The following is a 20,520-nucleotide window of genomic DNA, read 5'->3' as shown; positions in this document are numbered from 1 at the left end:
GAAAACAAATGTCATCTATAAATAGAGGCATTTGTCTGCATTTAACAGGGCAGGATGTTCCGTCTAACAAATAGTTGATAGTGCTCCGTCATATGGATATTAAAGTGTGACAGTAATACTTATCTATAGCATTACTGTGAGATACACAGCACACATTTACATCCATCCTAAATATTTGCTATCGTTAGTTAATGGTGAATGAATGTACCCTTATTGTAAAGTCAATCGGTTCCTCTCTGTACCTGACTGTACCCTCCACCCCGCCCCCCCCCGCCCCCCCAGGCCTGGAGAGCCCCACCCACGCCCTGAGGGCCGATGCGGACCCCGGCGCCCAGAGCGCCTCCTCCACCTACATCACTCTGGCCCAGGAGCACCCCTACGACCGGCACATCGAGGTCATCCTGCACCTCAGCGGTCAGTCACACACACATGGCGCTCTTCTAGTTGGGGGTTTTAATCCCCACTGGCTTCACTTCACTGACTTGATGCATGTGTCTGTTGGCCCCTGATTGACCCCCCCGCTGAAACCCCTTCCCCAGAGCCTCACAGTCCATTGGTCATCTTGGAGAGAGGCAGGCTCTCCTTCAGCCAGTTTGAAAAACAGATGTGTGCACGCCGGGACTACATCCGATGTGCCCGGAAGGAGTCGGAACCTGAGAAGAAGTAAATGGGTTTGAATCTTCATCTTCATCACCACCACCATCACCATCATCTACAATCAACATCACCGCCGTCATCATCATCAGCATTATTGTCAGCGATCCCCCATCATAAGCTCTGCCTTATGCTGGCCTCTCCACCCTCAGCTGGAGTTTGTGAGGAAGCGCTACCACAAGGACATCATGAGCAGCCCGGTGCTGATGCTCAACTTCTGCCCGGACCTGCTGGGAGACCCCCTGGACCTCCACAAGGCCACCCGGGAGCTGGTGTTCCTCATCGACCGCAGCGGCAGCAATGAGCGGCGCCAACATCCGCCGGGTGAAGGTGAGCTGCAGGGGGGGGGGGGGGGGGGGGGGGGTCAGCTTGGTGTTGGACCGCCGTCTCCAATGGAGCTTGGGGAAGGGTTGGCTTGAGTCTAAAGGGGAAGGATATAAAGATGCCTCAACCCTAACCTGCTTCCAAATGACATGCATCTGAAGTCCCATTACGTCGCTTGTGATACAGTCATCTGCTATAACATAATAAGCTCATAACATGTAGTCATTTGAACAGCCACCGCACATCTTCTCCTCCCATTTAAAGATGTTTTGAAGGTATGGGTGTTCCTATGGAGCAATTTAACTCAGATAAAAGTTGCATCAACTACCCCTTGATTTGAACCTTGGTTCCTTATGATGAGTGAGAAAGGGGTTGAACATGTGTATCATTTTTTGTGAGCCGTTTGACCTGAGCCCTGTTTGTTGTGATGCTGACAGGAGGGCATGGTGGTCGCCCTGAAGAGCCTACCCCCGGGTTACCATGCTCAACATCGTGGGCTTCGGGACCACCATCAAGGCCCTGTTCACCTCCAGCAAGCTCTGCAACGACGTGAGTGTAGCATCGACGTTACTACCTAGCAGTACCATTACTACCTCCAACAAACAAGGATCATCTTCACTTTTTTTGACGTAGGGTAACATTCATTTCCACTAAATGTAAATCTAGCTTAACTTGCTTTAAAATCATTGCCGAAGATCTTATAGTGTTAATGAATCAACCATGGTGGATAAAGAATTACAAATACATACTTTAGAAGGTTGTCAGTGGCTCTCACAAATCGGGCTCAACTCCCAGATCTTATGTACCCTCCTTGTGGCGAGGCCTGTGTGGTGAAACGGGAGAGGAGCATGCTGGGAGCTTGTGTCCCGCGGCCTCCTCCCACTCAGTAGTCAGGCAGCAGGCCGGCTCCTGGGTTGCCGTAGCAGCCAGGGTATCAGGTTCTAGCCGGTCCAGGGGTCTGCGAGGACAGTCATTACACATACAGCGGACCATATGGTGACCTTTCATGCATTTTAACCGTGGTCGGAGACACCCCCCAGCCCCCCCTCCATGTTTGCCCATGGTGTGATTTGAGGCAGCTTCAAGGCAGGTGTTAGTTACCCTGTGGGTGTTTACTCTGTCTATATTAGACCGAGGTAGCTTCAGCTCTTCCTCTCTAAAGTCACACACACACACACACACACACACACACACACACACACACACACTAACGCACACACAAGCACACACACCAGCACACACACACACACACACACACACACACACACACACACACACACACACACACACACACACACACACACACACACACACACACACACACACACACACACACACACACACACACACACACACACACACTCTGCGTTTGCTAATTGGCACATGTGAGGTCAAACAGGGGTGGATGCATCGCAGCAACACAGACATGTGTTGGGTTTGTTTGTGCAGGAAGCGGCAGAGCTTTGGGGCAGGTGTTGTTGGCTGAGGCCCACCTCACTGCTGGAGGTATCTGCACTAACCTAACCTAATCAGGTTCTATCTTTATGTCCCTCTCTCTCTCTCTCTCTCTCTCTCTCTCTCTCTCTCTCTCTCTCTCTCTCTCTCTCTCTCTCTCTCTATCCTTCTCTGTACCTCACTGTGCTCGCTCCTCTCCCTCTCTCCCTCTCTCCCCCCTACCCTCTCCCTCCCTCACTCTCCATCTCTCCGTCTCTCTTTTCCCCCTCCCTCTGTCTCGCTCTCCCCCTACCTCTCCCTCCCTCGCGTCCCCAAAACTCTTCCCCTCGCTCCCCCCCCCCCCCCCCCCCCCCCGCCCCCTCTAGGTGACTCTGGTGCAGGCGTGTGAGTACGTCCAGAGGATGCGGGCCGACATGCGGGGCACCAACCTGCAGGGGGCGCTGTCCTGGGTCTTCCAGCAGCCCGTGCAGCGGACCTGCCCCCGGCAGGTGTTCGTGGTGACGGACGGGGCGGTCCGCGGCGTGGGCAAGGTGCTGGAGATGGTGCGCAGGAACACATGCACGGCCAGGTACAGTGACGGACCTGGTGGAGGAACCCGCTTTCATCACGGAGAGGGGGAACATTTAGTGATCGCACTCGACAAGTTCACTACAGTACCACACTGGTTAATGGTAGTAGTTTACGAGAGTAGCTTAGAGTTTATAATTTACAGGAAAAGTATATAGTAGTAGAAGTAGGGTTAAAGGGTTAAGGAGTCAGAACCGTGCAAAAAAGAGAAAGGGAAAAGTTGCCAGGAAGGGGAGCCGGCGGTCCACAGCCCCGCCCACTAATCCTACTGAGTGCTCTCCTCTGCAGTGTGTCCCCCCACACCTCAACCACCGCCACTCCCCACCCAGTCCTCCGCTCCCTAGACTCCAGTCCCTCCACCTAGGCTGCCCCTCCCTCATCAGTATTCTCCGCTGCAGCGCTGGACTTTAGCTGTCAGGACGAGGCACTATGTGGGCATGGTAACACTGAAAACAGTCCACTCAAGGTTAAGGCTGATTAACGCTGCTGTCAAACCTCTATCTACTCACTCTCATAAATTAGACCGGCACACTAGGTTTATACAGCTTTAAGATGCTTAATAACATATAATTAACATAACATTTAGCCTATGATTTTATAAATAATAAAATACTAAAACAGATGATACACTAAACAAAGATACGTTATGTGTATGTGTGGATATAGAGTATATTGCTTTACACACAAAGTTAGGGCAAGTTCAGGAGTTTCACAACAGTATTATCTTTATGTTGATTAATTTACTGCCATCCAGACGGGTCCCTTGTGGGTTCCAGAGCCATTAATGCTGTAGCTTCCCGCTCCGTTTGTCCTCTATCCTTCACAGACTTCTAATTAGCCAAATGGCTTGTAATCTCTCTCTCTCTCTCTCTCTCTCTCTCTCTCTCTCTCTCTCTCTCTCTCTCTCTCTCTCTCTCTCTCTCTCTCTCTCTCTCTCTCTCTCTCTCTCTCTCTCTCTCTCTCTCTCTCTCTCTCTCTCTCTCTCTCTCTCTCTCTCTCTCTCTCTCTCTCTCTCTCCTCTCTCTCTCTCTCTCTCTCTCTCTCTCTCTCTCTCTCTCTCTCTCTCTCTCTGACACAAATAACGGTTCTGTCCATCTTGACGGCCACTAAATATACCCTCAGCGACAAGAAGCAGTCCTTTCCATGTGTTCAATATGCCTCAACGCGCGTATACCAGTGAACATGATCAGGTTGATGCTTAGTCATGTAATAAGAGGGAGACAATTGTATAACTTACACATAATGAATAGAAGTAGAGGAAAGATTTGTCTTGAATTACCTCATTTATTCAGCTATTCATAAATGAATGAATGAATTATATCCTTCATGGATTAACCCAAGCATCACCTGTGAAGGTGTTTTGGTATAGGCCTGGGGCCGCGCGCTTGCAGAAGGCTGCTGCAGGGCATGGCCAAGCTGACTGGGGAAGCACAGAGTTCCTGGATGAGGAGGAGAGACTTCAGCCAAAGGTTGGAGAAGTGACAGCACTGCCACATAGTGGAGAACGTGTGAATTCAAATGGAAAGAGATTGGTTTATAATAATAAGTTTGTTATTTTTACATGTTGATGTCATTATTCACACCTCTATTTTTTCATTTGAATAGTAATGGTTATGGTATGTCCAACGTTCTCAGTTAATAAAGTCACTGAAGAAGGCCTTTGAGCCGGTGCTGACTGACCTGCGGATCGACTGGTACCTCCCTGAGAACATGGAGGCTCTTCTCTCCCCCAATGAGATCCCTCCCCTCTACCCTGGGAACCGGCTGATTGGCTACTGTACTCTCTACGATATGTCGGATTACAAAGGCAAAAAGATGGAGGTAGGGGCTTTCTAAAAAAATAAAAAAGATGTGTTCACATTTATCATGTGATAACTCAAATGATGCCCTGCCAGACAGACAGACGCCACTCTCATGCCTATCCCTGTCCTACCATAGGCTAACGGACGGGACGACAAGCGGGCCAGTCGCGGCTCCACCGGCTCTGTGTTCGGGCCGTCCAATGACGAGCTGTCCCCGCCCTCCACCTCGGAGCTCCTCCCCGGGATGGCGTCCACGGACGTGACGGAGCTGGAGGACGCGCTGAAGGAGATCTCCAGGGAGATCTCCTGCGAGTTCTCCTGCGCCCGAGAGGCCGACCCGAGCAGCAGCTCAGGTCAGAACCTCCAGGGGGCGCCTGGGGTGGACACACGCTTCACAACAGGTAGACTAGTACAGGATGTGAGGAAGACAAATCAACTCTCCTGAGACACACACAGCCTCTATGTGTTGTTTTTTTGGAAGCTCCTATGGATGAATGATCATTGTTCCCTGCCGTGAGAGGACAAAGGCATTCATCAACTCACAGTTTAGAGTTACGATTTCACCACAATTACTCACTTAGCAGACACTTTTGTCCAAAGAGACCGTGAGATTAGCTTGTTTTCTGTTCTGCATCCACCTTTCCTGCCTCCCAGCACACATACGGGGCTGACCCTTGACTCTTAGCTTTGGGCCCGGTCCAGGTGTGGAGCAGGACGGGACCAGTGACGTGAGGCAGAGGATCCAGGAGCGCTCCTACATCCAGGAGCAGTACGTCCTGACGCGCTGCTCGCTCAGCAGCGAGCGGGGCGTCCCGACGCGGCCCCCCTCCCACACCGACGCCTCCTCCGTGTCCGAGGCGGCCGGGGGGCCCTCCTTCCCCCTGGGCTCCCGCCCGGGGCCCCTGATGGAGGCGGGGTCCCTGCCCCAGGGCCTGGAGAAGATGCCCGCGCCGGAGCAGAAGACCTCGCTGTCCCGCTGGTCCGAGTCGCCGTGGCAACAGGACCTCTCCTCTGAAAGCACTAACAGCAGCAAGAGGGTAAGACTAATTACATTAAAACCCGGCTGATTCTAGGTTCCAGGAAGTTAATTAGGCTTCTAATGGCTTGTACCCTATCAAGCACCGTCGCCATATGTGTTTTCTCTTACTTGTTGATGTTCAGAGCGGTTCATCTGGGTACCGCTGATAACAAACCAATGAGGTTAACAGAAATCACCCTACTTTTACTTCCAAAAGCTGGAGTGGCTCTGTTTTTTTTTTAGCATCTCTGTTTTTGGTCATTTGTTTAGTATAAACCTCTTTTGTTCCCCCCCCCCCTACCCCCAAGACCCCGAGCGGGCGGCTGTCTGGGGTGGAGGACGCCCGCAAGAGACAGCGGGCTCTGGTGCGCTCCACCATGGCGGCCCGGAGCTTCTCCTCCCCCCAGGGCGACCTGGACATGCACCGCCTGCGGAGGGCGCTGGAGAGGGTGTCCTTCGACCAGACCCTGGGCGGCCGGCTGGAGGAGAGCGACGGAGAGACCTACTCCACCCCTAGAGGGGTCCTCGCCCGCAGAAGCCTCACTGACTCCAGTGAGCCGCCCCCCATGAAGGACCCCTCTACCTCAGCCCTCTGCTCTCTTTATAGCTTTCCTTCTTTCTTTTGTGTTTTTCTACTGAAATGTATTCATTTATTGAAGTGCCTAGTTTCCTCCATCATTGTTTCTATTTCTCCATTTACAGAAATCTGTCTCTATCTATCTCTTTATCAGGCTACCTTTGTATCTAGCTATCTATTTATATATATTCATAAATTCGTATATCTAGCTTTTCTTTATCAATATTTATCTGTATGTCTGTCCATCCATCCATCCATCCATCCATCCATCCATCCATCCATCCATCCATCTATCTATATCTCTATCTATATCCGTCTAACCGTATCTATCTGTCCGTCCATCCATCCCTCTCTCCCTCAGACGGGCTTCTGTTCCCCGCCTCCCCTCTGGACTGGGACCACTTCACAGACCCAGACTACCTGTTCACCGGCGCCGAGCCCCAGGGGACCCCCCCCCCCAGGCAGTGCCGCTCCGTCATCCACGGCCTGCTGGGGGGCCAGCCCATGTCCTGGGAGGTCACGGTGGACCTCGGCCCCCTGTGGGCCCCGGAGGAGCAGGGCAGCCCCGACAGCGGAGAGGAGGAGGGCGGCAGGGAGGGGCGATACGAGGACCCCTGGGAGGAGATGCTCCACCAGCTGACGGCCCGCTCCGTCATCAGAGACTTTGAGAAGATGGCGGAGAAGGAGAGCGACATTGAGCATGGTGGGTGGTTTCAGGGTTATTTATTTCTTGATTGCCTCACACACAAACCTTTGACAATATACTTAATCCAAACCGTTTACCTTTAGTCCTTTCAGCACACAATTTTATCCAAAGCCACTTACAAATGAGCTGGAGAACAATATATATAATATATGTACCATATATGATAACAATTTGACATAGTGCAGAGAGGACTAGGAATCAGAAATGCAAAGAACGTTTATTTTAGGTTAAGGACACAAAGTCTGTTGTAAAATTGTTTACGACACACTTACTGTACTTTCTATGCCGGCATGAATGTTTGTGCTTGTCTCAGGCCCGGCCAAGCGCTACAGAGTGAAAGCCATCCAGACCAGCAGGCGCTGCAACATCATCTGCATGTACACCACCTTCGCTGCCACCGACCGCAGCACGGCCACAGGCCTGACCGGCAGCCTGGAGGTCAGAGCAGGTGAGACCCCAGCAAGCCGCGCGACAAACACATTCATCGCCATCATTCATATCATTACTATATCATTCATTATTCATCATTCATATTATCATTCATAGCTTGTTGTCTAAAATGTGATGTGATCTAGTACGTATAAAGTTCAGGTCTGAACAACATTGTGGATGAGGCTCTATTGTGGTCACTGTGCGTGTGCGTGTGCAGACGAGCGTCTGGGGACGGGCCAGGGCTCCCAGTCAGGCAGTCGCAGGCAGAGGGCCTACTCTGTGGGGCTGGGCCGCCGGCGCACCAGCAGGGACAGCGGAGACATAGAAGAGCCCTGGAACTCCACCGGTATACCGGATCACAGCCCTATAGTGAACCACCACTCAGCCCTATAGTGAACCACCACTCAGCCCTATAGTGAACCACCACTCAGCCCTATAGTGAACCACCACTCAGCCCTATAGTGAACCACCACTCAGCCCTATAGTGAACCACCACTCAGCCCTATAGTGAACCACCACTCAGCCCTATAGTGAACCACCACTCAGCCCTATAGTGAACCACCACTCAGCCCTATAGTGAACCACCACTCAGCCCTATAGTGAACCACCACTCAGTCCTATAGTGAACTACCACTCAGCCCTATAGTGAACCACCACTCAGCCCTATAGTGAACCACCACTCAGCCCTATAGTGAACCACCACTCAGCCCTATAGTGAACTACCACTCAGCCCTATAGTGAACTACCACTCAGCCCTATAGTGAACTACCACTCAGCCCTATAGTGAACCACCACTCAGCCCTATAGTGAACCACCACTCAGTCCTATAGTGAACCACCACTCAGCCCTATAGTGAACCACCACTCAGCCCTATAGTGAACCACCACTCAGTCCTATAGTGAACCACCACTCAGCCCTATAGTGAACCACCACTCAGCCCTATAGTGAACCACCACTCAGCCCTATAGTGAACCACCACTCAGCCCTATAGTGAACCACCACTCAGTCCTATAGTGAACCACCACTCAGCCCTATAGTGAACTACCACTCAGCCCTATAGTGAACCACCACTCAGCCCTATAGTGAACCACCACTCAGCCCTATAGTGAACTACCACTCAGCCCTATAGTGAACCACCACTCAGCCCTATAGTGAACCACCACTCAGCCCTATAGTGAACTACCACTCAGGCCTCTCAGAGGACGCTCGTCTAGAGGGGCGCAGGGGAACTCAGATTAAAATGATCAAGGAGTAGGTAGGGGCAAGGGGTACAGGAGGACGGTGGACATCGGGGTTTGAACCCGGTACATTTTGGCTGCAAGTCACCACCCTAAACTATCGTGAGTCATGGTCCTAATACCATGACTTACAGCATATGTATTTTTTTTTGTCATTGCACTGTGGTGAGATTATTCTTAAATAAAAGGTATATAAAAGGTTGTGATTTAAATTGAAAAAATTCTGTGAACATAATTCCCTTTGTCTCTTCCTCTCAGATAAGGATGAGACCCCAGCATCACCATGTAGCCTTACATCCTGGGATTCAAGTAAGACCTGTAACCAGCCCTTAAGGCCTTCTTTCCCATTAATAAAGCTCTTTTCTAACTACGTCCTGTGCCTAGTAAGCGAGAAGGTTGAGATGTAAACTGTGGATTTACCGTTGGTAACTCTTCAGACGCTGGCGGCGGAGGGTACCCCTCCAGCCCCCCTGCCGTGGCGCCCCCCGCCTCGGGCTCGCGCTCCCAGCGCTCAGTCGAGAGCAAATCCATGGAGAGCTTCTTCGGCACCAGGTGGGGCCTTCACCTGACACGGGCCCTCAAACAACTATCAAGCATGTTTTCAAACCATTCGCAAACTTCCAAGCGCAAACCCAGGAGTTTTCAGAGGTGAATTAACATGGTGTGTGTGTGTGCATGTGTGTGTGTGTGTGCAGGTTCCCCCTGGGCAAACTGAGGTCCTCTGTGTCGTCCGGAAAGCACATCCCTCTCAAGACCCACTGCCTGTCGGCCGAGACGGAGAAGCAAGCCGAGACGGAGGCTCCAGACTACCTGCCGCTGGTGATGAGGCCGACAGACGGGAATCATTCATGACATGAAAGCGCACGAGATGACCCAGAAATACACGACACCAGCTTGAACGTAGATGCTGTGATTGTGAACGCCTCGCCGCTGTGTCCTCAGGTGCGCCTGCAGCTGGCGTCGGGGGCCTTCCTCCTGACGGAGACCTACTCCGACTGCCTCCAGATCCCCCTGGACCGCCTGAAGAGGGCGTCCCCCTACAGCCTCCACCGCCGGAGCCTCAGCCCCCCCTTCCGCTGCACCTGTCCCAGCGCCGGCAAGCCCCCCTCCCAGCCCCACATCTGCACCACCTCCTCCCTGCCCCGCCCCCCGGCGCCCCCCTTCCACCACACCCCCGACCACGCGCCCCTCGGCCTGGAGCCCCGGGCGCGGCTGAGGCGTCAGTCCGAGCGCGAGCCCCCGGCGGCCGCCGCGCCCGACCCCCCCAGCTCCGAGGAGGGCTCCCTGGAGCTGCAGGTCTCCCAGGGCCAGCCGGACAGCGGGCGCGGCTCCGAGACGGACGCCTGCGAGGGCTCTCCGGCGGACCCGTCGGCGGCGGCGGCGGCGGTGGCGGCGGAGGGCCGGGGGGCCGAGCAGGAGGACGTGGTGGGCTGCAGCTGGGCCACGGCCGTGGCTCTGGCCTGGCTGGAGCACCGCTGCGCCGGCTACTTCATGGAGTGGGAGATGGTGGCGGCCAAGGCCGACTTCTGGCTGCGCGGCCAGCGGCTGCCCGAGGAGGTGGACCTGGCCGGGCTGAAGGGGGCGGCCAGGCAGCTGTTCCTGCTGCTGCGCCACTGGGACGAGAACATCCAGCTCAACATGCTGTGTTACAACCCCAACAACATGTGAGGGCGGCGGGGGCAACGGGGGGGGGGGGATGCCAAATATAGCAGTAGTGTTTGTAATGGTTAGGGCCCTGGTGATAGGCAGTGCCAGTGCATCCACGAGTACGCCACTGTAGGGATTCAATGTAAGGGCCAAGCTGATGGAGTGTCCCCTGGCCAAGATTGATTTCACATGATATGCCTTGCGCTAGATTCTGTTCCGACTGCTCTCTGACATGACTACTTGACATTTCACGTTGACCAAGTTGCCTTTTATAAATTGGATGTCATTTGCGCATTCATATGACATACATGCCTTTCATATGAATGTTATATGGATATGCTCCTAATATATACTTTGATGCCCAAGGGGAGAGTGGGTGTACTAATTAAAACGTTTATAGCCTACTACTGAGTACCATAATCAGGTAACAATAAAGAGTGGATTTGTATATGTATTTGACTCATGATTAATCAATAATTTGAATTTATTGTTTTACAAAATAAAATCACTTTGAAAACAGTGAATTTGCACCAAAAACAAACAAACATGGTAACCGGTCATTAGTTAGTTGAATAAAAAAAGAAGCGCGTTGTTCACATTAAAATGATTATTCTGTGAAGAGCCACATTGAAATAAGAAGGTAAGTTAAATACAATAAATGCTGAAGTGCCGTGATTGTCCCTAGCATAGTTGTGCAGGAATCTGCCTGACTATTGCATTCTATTTTTGGCAGTCACTCATGCCTGTGGATCTACAAAACGCATTCCTCACACAGCTGAACGTAAAGCTTAGACTTTCACTTGTTGCAACACAACAGAACATATTCTTTCAGTAAACTGCGCCAATATTGATGCACTTGTAAATGATGACCATTTTTCTAAAGTATGGTTTGGTAACAATTACGCAACAAAATAAATACAGAGAAGTAGGAGGGGCGGTGGTAAATGTCCACTCACACATGTCCTTCACATTCTCCATCAAGCTATATTACAGCACAGCAAACCTTCACAGCTTCTCCTTCAACGCTGAAACCCTCTCATTTGACTACAATCTAGTTTAAAACGGAACCTGAGAGACCCCCTTCAGTTCCCCTGCTGAACCACAGCGCAGGAGTTACACACACAAACACACACACCTGGCCTGCCACGGGTGTGATCACCCCCCCCCCCCTCCCCACCCCAGGTCAGTGAGCTCTCTCCTGGCGGTGACCCCCCCGGTGAGTAGCTGACACGGCCAGAACCGTACGCTCCTCCATTTTAAGACAGTCCACTCGGGGGGTGGGGGGGGGGGGGGGGGAGGGGGGACCCTCTGGACCGGCTGTGGCAAAGCGGGTGTGGGAGATGGGAGAGGGTCGGGGGGACGGAAACCACTCAGTCAGCGGTCAGGCCCCGACCTTAACCACGCTCCAGCGTTGGCCGAGTCTAGCTGGGACGGAGCCTAGAGCTGCTTGTCCTTTTGGGGCGCTCCTTGGTCTTGGGTCGGGGCCGGGGCCGGGGCCGGGGCCGGGGCCGGCTCCGGGGCCAGCCACAGGGACAGCAGCATGACGAGGTGGCACGCGTGGAGGGCCGCCGAGCTGTACTCCGTGGAGGGGTAGGTGTTCCACGAGAGCTCGATGAGACCCAGGATCAGCAGCCTGTGTGCCCTCGACACACGAGGGTCGAGGACGGGGAGACACGAGGCTCACGTTAGGAGTGAGAACTGGATAGGATGAAGGAAAGCTATGGGGTTCTACTAGCTTCTTTATATGTTGCCAATTCCAAATACAATTCCTCACTATTAAAAAATCATTAAAAAAAAAGTGCCCCTGCAAAATGTAATATTTGTAAATCTACCCTGTCAGGGTGAGGCGTAGTGAGATCAAGTGGTAGTTTCATCATGTACAATGTATCCAACATAAATAAAACATAAATCATCATACAAGATCAAACCACCAGCCTACCAGTTTCGACAGTCCACTGGTAGATAGAGGGCTTATCTAATTAACTTGATAACTAAAATAGGGGTCCTTTAAAAGGTGCATTGTGTAGAATTGAGTGGCATCAAGCGGTACGGACTTGGCAGAAATGGAATATAACATGAATGTTCTAATTGTACTGTTAGTTGCACTACACAACCTCACCACTGGATGCCACTAAATCCTCCACACAGCACCTTTAACCAACGGAGGGTCTCCACTGACCTGAGCAGGGGGGCTAGCTTCTCGACCCCTCCGCTCCACAGCAGGAAGGGCAGAGTGTGGAAGTACCACACGTAGAACTGGTAGTGCAGTGAGCGGCTGAAGCACATCCCGATGAAGTTAGAGGCAAACAGTATCAGCACCAGCTGTGATTCGTCATTAAGGGATGATATGATTTGCCATGCGTAAAAAAGTGACGCTGAATCGGCTCATAATTAAATAAACAGATGGCAGATCCTTATCCTTGAAATTTGCATTTTCACAATAATTCTAACGGTCATAACTTTTACTTTGGAAACAGTGGTAAATGTGATTACTCAAACATATTATTATTATTTTGTGCATTTAGAGTTAAATTGACCACCCATCCACAACAGAGTGAGAGAGTAAAGGATATGATCCTCTGTGGGCTTCTGAGCAGGGTTCTTCCTCTTAGACGGCTCTTTCAGCAGGTCAAGAACACTTTGCCCGGGCCTACAAAAGGATTAAAAACAAATGTCACTTTGATTTTGCACACAATGAACACACCTTAGGGGTAAAAAGGAAAAACAAATAGTACATTTAAGGGTTTGATATTACAATCTTCAAAAAAAGCTAAATAAAATAAATTAATAACGACGCTTAATTAAACATCTATATGCAAACACACACATATTTGAAACATACATGCAGATCAAATAATGAGTGGTTCCATCTCCCAGTCTATGTGTGGTTGCAGGAGCATTCCCCGAGGGGGCCGCTCCGGCCCCCCGCCTCACCTCTTCCAGCGACGCAGGGCGAACAGCAGCAGGGTGAGCAGGTGAGCGGACAGCAGCAGCAGGTGGAAGGAGCGGCTCAGGAACAGCCACTCGGGCAGGAAGCGCCAGTTCACCGTCCACTTGAACATGAACTGGCGGCCCAGGTCGAAGGCCCCGTTCATGTAGCCCAGGGGGTTCTCCATCAGGAAGGGCAGGCCCAGCAGCAGCTGTGGTGGGAAAGCAGACGGATGGCCCGGTAAGTTAGACAAACACCACCTGTAACACCAGACAAAATGTCTTGACACTCAACATTATAAGTACAGATTAATTAATAAGACATAGGGCTTTGAATATTAAAAGAAAACAAAATCAACATTGGTAGAGTACTTGAGAGAGGAAACCCCTAGTCTACCTCATTTTGTAATGGAATCAGACAGGACTCAGGACATGCATGTGGGCGTGTTGGCGGGGTTGACACCCACCTGTATGGCTGCACAGAGAGTCAGCTTAGGGATGGTCTTGATTAACCCAAACTCAGACAGGAGCAGGAAGAGAAGGCCGGGGGCAAACAGAAGCACGTTCATCTTCACAGACACTGCTAAACTGTCAGAAAGAGACGGAGAGAGAAGCACATTATTCATGATCGATTTTAAGGATGGAAACAAATCCATTATTATTTCAAAAATAATCTGAAAGTAAGGTAACATAAGGCAGTAGGCAGGCAAGTCTAGTGGTTACGTTGTTTGACTCTGTGCTAAAAATAGCTGGGTTCTCTTTTAATATTTGCTATTGCAGTAACACTATTGATAAACTAACACAAACAATGTGGTACATGCCTGTAAACACCACAGCCCAGAGTCCAGTGTCCATCCAGGAAGAGGTTGATGGCTCCAAACAGGAGCAACATGGCCACCGGGTCGTTGAAGAGACGCAGCACGAAGATGGAGTGGATGCGGTACGAGGCGCAGCACACAAAGAAGAACACATACGGAGGAACCTGGAACCACGCAAAAGGAGAGGACTTAAAACAAAACACCCTAGCTTTAACCTGTACCACCCTGAAGAACAACGGTCCAACACTGAGATAAACACAGTCACTGTTGAACTTAAGTCTATTTCTGATTGCAGGAAGGCAAGTTCAACTTACCTGAATATAAACGTGTAAATGTTTGCAAATATACAAGCTTTGAATACTCCACGGTTGGCTCATCTCAAAGTGTTCATGCATTCCGGATCTGTATGTCCAGTTATGTGGAATAAACTAATTGCAATCGTGAGACTCAATCAAAAAACTATTTATCAGACAAAATAAAAATCTGCTGATTGAAGCTTAAAGTGTTTCACCTATGGATAGACACTATTGTAACTATTAACATTTGAATGGTCGAGTTTTTCAAATTAGTCCATACTATATAACCGTTTCCAATTCCATGAACATGTCTGGGCTGACCTTTTTAGTGCGATTATATATCCTGAACACGAGCAGCAGGGTGATGAGGTAGAAAGCAGCAAAGAGGTACTGAGCCAGACAGATGTTCACCCCATGGCTGGTGACGTAGTACAGTGCTGTGAAGATGTAGACAAACCCTGCAGGATACCTACAACACAAACAGACTGTTAAATTAAATGCATGGTAATTCGAAAGCCATGATCATTCCTCATTTTATACCCAAAAATATGGAACATCGATTGATAGAACATGACATGAGTATAGTTTAATCCATTCTTTTTTGAGGACTCACTCATAGCAATAATTTCAGACGGATCAGAATCAGTACTTAATGATCTTCTTGTTCTTGAAAACTACTTTTGGGCTGATTTCAAGCTGAATAAAAAATGACCAACAAACCTTGAGTTAAATGTAGGCAAGGTTCGAAGCAGAGATCAATTTTGAAACGTATACTTTTGATTTACTTACACCAAGGGGCCGGTGTCTCCCTTTAGCTCCTTGTAGTCGTAGGTACCATTAATGACTCCCTCCACCTCATCCATGTACGCCTTCCAGTCTATCTCAGTGTCTGAATAATAAGCAGATATTTAAATACATGGCTAATGATCACAAATCCTTCTAACATTTGTAAAATTGAATTGTTTGAATCTGTTCATTAAGTGTTAAAAATGCACAGATTAGTAAACACCACACGCGAATAGTTTAATTCATGTTGTAGACAGCAGGTGATGGCCGTGGTCATGCAGGGGGGTAAATATACTTTGACAGGTGGCAGGGGCTTGCCTGCTAATGCTAGCTGAGCTAATAGCTACGTTTAAAATGCATGCAAAACGCTTAGCATGCTAGCAAACTAGCAATGGCTTTACTTACACGCTACTTTCTGTATGACCCATACATTGATCCCAATTTCCAACAACCAGAGAAGTGACACCACCATAAGAGTGTATTCTGGCTTGAACAAAATTAAATGCTTTTCCTGCCATAATGTTCGAAGTTTTGCCCACACATGAGAGTGTTGGCCAGGGGCTTTTCTCCTAACAACTCCTGCCATTTCGGCGTACAGAAGTGGAGCGACCGGAAAACACACGTCAGACGGCTTCGCACCCAGGTCATGTGACCAAGGCAAATCCTTCCGGCGTCATTACCCACGTCACGTGACCCGAAGTTGTACAGGTTCTTCCGCAATGACAGCCTGACACTTTCCTTTTAAAGGTAAACAATGAGGATTCTTTATGCATTTAAGTCGCTCACAAAACATTTATTGAAATGAACAAGAGCGTAGCTAAATATATGTTCTACGTATGATTTTAATGCGTGAATATGAATAATCCAAAAGATAAGCAACTGCGATGAGCGCGTCTTTCATGCCCTTTAAATATTGGAGCTATCCGTAACGATAAGGTCATTATACACAGCTACTTAGTTGTACTGAACTGATATGCATTCTCAAACAAGCTTATTTGCACCTATTAACAGAGATACGTAGTCGTTTCTGGAATTGATTGTCTGACACATGCAGATAATTCCTATTTTAAGCAGTTACATTTTCTTTCATAGGTGGAAGAAGGTGCAAATGGAATGGAGGAATTTCCTGTAAGTGCTGTTGAGGCGTTGTGCCTTGGCACCAGCCTCACAATCTCTGGGATCCTGTACTACGTGTACAGAAAGAAGAAGAAGACGGTAGATAAGCTAAAAGTACGTTCAGGATTGAAATATCACCATATGGTTTCACATGTGATCGTCTGCTTGAATGTATCTTATCCATGCAGTATTTTGAATCATATCTGGAGGGTCTGAAGTTGAATGTTTTGTAAATGCCTGCATGTGCAAGCCTATGCCTTGATTCAGCTTGAGTTGAAATGTGTCAACATTAGTAAATATTTGGGTCAAGGACTGTCAAGGACTGTTTCTTTCTGGATTTCTTTAACAGGATGCTCCACAGCTGACCTTGGATGGAAAGCTAGCAGACCTTCTAAACGTTACCCCTGGAAAGTGTCTACAGTATGTTGTCATTGAAGGTAATCCAACTCTTTTGTCATTGGTACCCTCGTGAGAGCATCATGGCCATGAAGTGCACATTTCAGTAAGGGAGAAACTGGGAAAATGAACTCGCAAAAGAGGACGGACAAAGGTTAATTAGCATCCGATCAGATGCGTAGATGTGCAAGGTAGCTTAAACTACAAATATGGCAGGTACATTATATTGGACATATGTAGGACGCGTACACAGACAGTTTGGGTCCTGTCGACCGCTCCCTACACCCAGCTCACGCCCGTCTGTGTACCGCGTAGGGACGGTTCAGCCCGTGTCTGAGCCGCTCAGGAGCCAGTTCCAGGAGGGGGCCGTCGGCGTGGTCCAGAAGCTGATGCTGAGGGAACACAAGCTGGTGTGGAACGGCTTGGCTCGGGCATGGTGAGGACGGGGGGTCGTTAAGACAAACACCCGGCTGCTCCATTGCGCTTAAACCGCGATATGGTCGAAGGATCAAACCAACATTTAATATTAGAAATGGAAGGGATTATTATAAGTGAAGTTCTTAACAACAGCAATGAACAACTTCCCCTTTCAATTGGGGGAAACCCCCATTGTTAACCTAACAGAACAGAACATCCAGCTGGAATTTGTGCGTGTGTGTGTGTGCGCGTGTGTGTGCGCGTGTGTCTCCGTGCAGGACGGACAGCGAGCGCGTGCTGCACCAGCGGGTGCACGCCGTGCCCTTCCACCTGGCGGGGTCGGAGGAGGCGGTGGTCCGGGTGCTGTCCCCCCTGGAGGCGTCGGCCCTCAACATGGAGGTGATCCACGAGAAGTTCCACCAGGCCACGTACGGCTTCAGCGACATCATCGGACAGTACCTGAGCGGGGAGAAGCCCAAAGGCCAGCTGGAGACAGAAGAGATGCTCAGGGTGGGTTTGACGGTTGGGTTCACCGTGGTGGGTACTGTATATAAAGGCATTCAGCTTTAACTGCAGACACTGGGGTTTGAACCAAGAACCCGTTGAGTGTGGAGGGAGCCAAGCTTACCCCTGTTTGCGCTAGACATGTTCAAGACACAGATCTCCGGAAATCGCTAATGAATGAAGATATAATTTTGCTTAAAGAGCCAGTGAACCCATTTCTGCTGGACTATGAACACTACGAGATGTTAAAAAATGTGTTTTGGGCGGAGAGTTGCAATGGTTACGGTCCATGGCATATTTGTGATCCTTTTTTAGTAAAGTTATTGTGTATGAGAATTATAATGGGGGATGTTGTTTATGAAATGCGACACACACCTTAGCAATACACTATATGTGTCCGGGAATTCTAACCCACACCGGGCGGAGGCTTCACCATCCACACAGGCTGCGCTGCGATCGTGAGGTCCCAGACACATGCCGTTCGGAAAAAGGCATAGATTACAATGTTAACATCATATGAGATTAATTTGCAAGTTTAAAAGAAAACGTTGTCTTCACTGGTTGTTTAACTTGAAGACGATTATGTTAATTGCCAACGAGGTGACTCTGGAGCGGTCTCTAACGCAGTGTGTCTTCCTGCAGGTGGGTACTACTCTGACGGGCGTGGGGGAGCTGATCCTGGACACGGACCGGGCGCTGAAGCTCCGCCCTCCCACGGACGGCTCCGAGTACTTCCTGACCACGGCGGACTTTGAGACCCTGCGCATCGACCAGGAGAACCAGGCGGCGGCGTGGCAGGTGCTGGCCGCCGTGTTCGCCCTGGCCGGGGCGGCCGTGCTGCTGTGGGTGGCCAGGCGCTACTACCGCAGCCTGAAGCACCACTGGGAGCAGGAGCGCCTGAGGCGGGAGTTCGAGACGCTGGGGGCCGACTCCGCATCGCCGCCGGGCCCCGGGACCTCTCGGGACGAGGCGGCGGCGCCCCTGGAGAACGCCTGCGTGATATGCCTGAGCCGGCCGCGTGGCTGCGTTCTGTTGGACTGTGGTCACGTGTGCTGCTGCTACAGATGCTACCAGGCACTGCCCCAGCCCACCTGCCCCATATGCAGGCAGACCATCAGGAGGGTGGTGCCCCTGTACCAGGCCTGAAGCCCGTTCACTCAGAGACCGTGCCTTACTCAAGAGTTGAACGCAGATACTGTGAAGATCATCCTAGCCCTTCAATCACATGAAAACACGTTTTTTTATTACCTTTAATTTTATTACCAAATGGGTCAAGTCCTTTCCTATGCCTTTCACAACACAATACCTACTTTTTGGGAGAAATATGTACAGTCAACAGGGCAACAGCTAATATATTCTGGTTTTGGTCTTTCAATGTTTTCTTTAACGTAAGTTATTTATCTCTTACATTGGAAAAGTTGTGGTTCACTAGATGCCGAAGGTCTAACATACTGTGTTTTATTACAATTTACCTGTTTCAAGTCCTACGGATTAAATACCTCCAAAAACATATATTTTTATTGTATTTAAGGAAACCACATCAATAAAGGACAAGTGTGCCTTGATTATACATCTACAGACAACTGAACCATCATACAGAAATATAAAGGACACGACATAATATGTTGCAATGAAGAGAACATTTAAGTATATTGCATAATATATTTGGAAGTATAATGGTCCTGAATTTTTCATATTGTTTTGATAGCAAACAAGCAATAATTTCAATGATTAAAATGAGTTTAACGAAAGTATCATAAAATAGTATGAATTGTAGAAAGTAGGTAAGCGAGAACTAAAAAAAATTGTGTTCCTCCAAAGTAACATGAATAATGAGTCCTTAGATATTATTACATTAGGTAACATCAGCTCTCTTTCCGCCCATTCTGGAAATTATCATCAGGCAGCAAAGGAGGTCATGTTTACATATAGATGAGAACAGTCTTTTTAACAAGGTTCCCTACTGCTCAAGCTGGAAATGTTTAAAGCGCGGACGCACACGCACACACATACGCACAGGGAGGAAGCAAACCCGCTCATGTTCTAATGAGCATTGGGAAGATGTCAGCCTGAAACACAGATAAAAGCCACCTCCGTACGCAGTGTTGTTGTTTGGGTTCCTTCGCAGCAGTGATGTTTCGGGGGTAGAGAACACTAATGAGTGTGTGTGGGATCAGGGGGTAGGAAGGGTGAGGAGGGGGATACAGAGAAAAGATTCTCTGAGCAGGTGAAGGAGGAAAAGGCCATACAAATCTCCCCCAACGGTCTTAAGGGCTCACTGTGACAGATACTTCACCAGCCCTCTCTACGGAGCAACAGCTGTGGCCCTTCATGGAGCAGACTATTACTGTGCCCGGCAGACTATTATCGGTGCACAGAAAAAAACACTGCTACTGCTAGACTGTTGCTACTGGCTCATTATCCTACATGGTTCCAACAATGAGACAGCACAACGTCTATTTTCTGTTGGCTCTCATTGGGGCGGAAGAGCTCCGGGGCCTAAACATCTATTATTAAATGTATTTATAGTGTTTGTTGCCGTGTCGGCATGATGCATCCCCGATGACATCATGGGCCGACATCGGATACACATTGCAAGCACTACTAGGAAATGTGTTTTGGCTTATTTCCTAGTAGGATTACTAATTAAAGAAGTTCACGTTTGGGTTTGAATAGTTGCTTGACCACTAGGTGTCTCCCTTTCCACATGCAAGTACTGAGGATGACACGAGTCGGAAAACATCAGTCTCTCAGCCATGGATGTTTGACCCGATGTCACAACTTCATCGATGACAGGCTTATCAGAATATCCAATACAACTCATTGTATCAAATTAATT

General features: G+C 49.5%; 3 protein-coding genes across 4 annotated transcripts in view; 2 read left to right on the top strand and 1 right to left on the bottom strand.

Annotated features, from left to right (window-relative positions):
- The window catches only part of vwa5b2 (von Willebrand factor A domain containing 5B2), an 11,041-nt gene extending 167 nt beyond the window's left edge, over window positions 1-10,874 (top strand). Inside the window, 20 exon segments of the mRNA XM_060058940.1 lie at window positions 222-414; window positions 540-663; window positions 776-953; window positions 955-984; window positions 1,416-1,451; window positions 1,453-1,527; window positions 2,799-3,001; window positions 4,356-4,420; window positions 4,423-4,469; window positions 4,636-4,821; window positions 4,939-5,155; window positions 5,505-5,839; window positions 6,129-6,372; window positions 6,759-7,100; window positions 7,417-7,551; window positions 7,753-7,881; window positions 9,032-9,082; window positions 9,211-9,325; window positions 9,469-9,592; window positions 9,716-10,874. Coding sequence (XP_059914923.1) covers window positions 222-414; window positions 540-663; window positions 776-953; window positions 955-984; window positions 1,416-1,451; window positions 1,453-1,527; window positions 2,799-3,001; window positions 4,356-4,420; window positions 4,423-4,469; window positions 4,636-4,821; window positions 4,939-5,155; window positions 5,505-5,839; window positions 6,129-6,372; window positions 6,759-7,100; window positions 7,417-7,551; window positions 7,753-7,881; window positions 9,032-9,082; window positions 9,211-9,325; window positions 9,469-9,592; window positions 9,716-10,441 — 3,555 coding nt within the window. The 3' untranslated portion in view covers window positions 10,442-10,874.
- A 12-nt stretch (window positions 10,875-10,886) lies between these two features.
- On the bottom strand, window positions 10,887-15,879 carry alg3 (ALG3 alpha-1,3- mannosyltransferase). Its single transcript, XM_060059391.1, has 9 exons — window positions 15,654-15,879; window positions 15,252-15,351; window positions 14,784-14,931; window positions 14,170-14,330; window positions 13,816-13,936; window positions 13,355-13,560; window positions 12,995-13,070; window positions 12,600-12,745; window positions 10,887-12,053 (listed from the first exon to the last, which is right to left on the bottom strand). The coding sequence occupies exons 1-9, from the start codon at window positions 15,832-15,834 to the stop codon at window positions 11,858-11,860; spliced, it is 1,335 nt and encodes a 444-aa protein (XP_059915374.1). The 5' UTR covers window positions 15,835-15,879; the 3' UTR covers window positions 10,887-11,857.
- Window positions 15,865-19,191, top strand: mul1a (mitochondrial E3 ubiquitin protein ligase 1a). 2 transcript variants are annotated; one of them, XM_060059392.1, is made up of 6 exons: window positions 15,865-15,995; window positions 16,341-16,478; window positions 16,714-16,801; window positions 17,076-17,196; window positions 17,456-17,687; window positions 18,324-19,191. In XM_060059392.1, the coding sequence occupies exons 2-6, from the start codon at window positions 16,362-16,364 to the stop codon at window positions 18,825-18,827; spliced, it is 1,062 nt and encodes a 353-aa protein (XP_059915375.1). In that variant the 5' UTR covers window positions 15,865-15,995; window positions 16,341-16,361; the 3' UTR covers window positions 18,828-19,191. The 2 variants fall into 2 exon arrangements, with proteins under 2 accessions (XP_059915375.1, XP_059915376.1); XM_060059393.1 differs by lacking the exon at window positions 15,865-15,995 and adding an exon at window positions 16,024-16,184.
- Window positions 19,192-20,520: the final 1,329 nt, after the last annotated feature.

Source organism: Gadus macrocephalus, chromosome 8 (assembly GCF_031168955.1).
Source record: "Gadus macrocephalus chromosome 8, ASM3116895v1".
In the NCBI taxonomy this organism is placed as follows: domain Eukaryota; kingdom Metazoa; phylum Chordata; class Actinopteri; order Gadiformes; family Gadidae; genus Gadus; species Gadus macrocephalus.
Note: the sequence above shows the minus strand (reverse complement) of the source record. Positions and strands in the feature narration are given on the sequence as shown.

Excerpts from the sequence above, each read along its gene's own strand:
- alg3 (XM_060059391.1), bottom strand. The coding sequence starts at position 15,834 with ATGGCAGGAGTTGTTAGGAGAAAAGCCCCTGGCCAACACTCTCATGTG. Across the intron at positions 13,561-13,815 it reads CTCTCTGTGCAGCCATACAG|CTGCTGCTGGGCCTGCCCTT; the intron begins GTGGGTGTCAAC and ends TTCCCACCACAG. Across the intron at positions 13,071-13,354 it reads GCCCTGCGTCGCTGGAAGAG|GCCCGGGCAAAGTGTTCTTG; the intron begins GTGAGGCGGGGG and ends ATCCTTTTGTAG.
- mul1a (XM_060059392.1), top strand. The coding sequence starts at position 16,362 with ATGGAGGAATTTCCTGTAAGTGCTGTTGAGGCGTTGTGCCTTGGCACC. Across the intron at positions 16,802-17,075 it reads ACAGTATGTTGTCATTGAAG|GGACGGTTCAGCCCGTGTCT; the intron begins GTAATCCAACTC and ends TGTACCGCGTAG. Across the intron at positions 17,197-17,455 it reads AACGGCTTGGCTCGGGCATG|GACGGACAGCGAGCGCGTGC; the intron begins GTGAGGACGGGG and ends GTCTCCGTGCAG.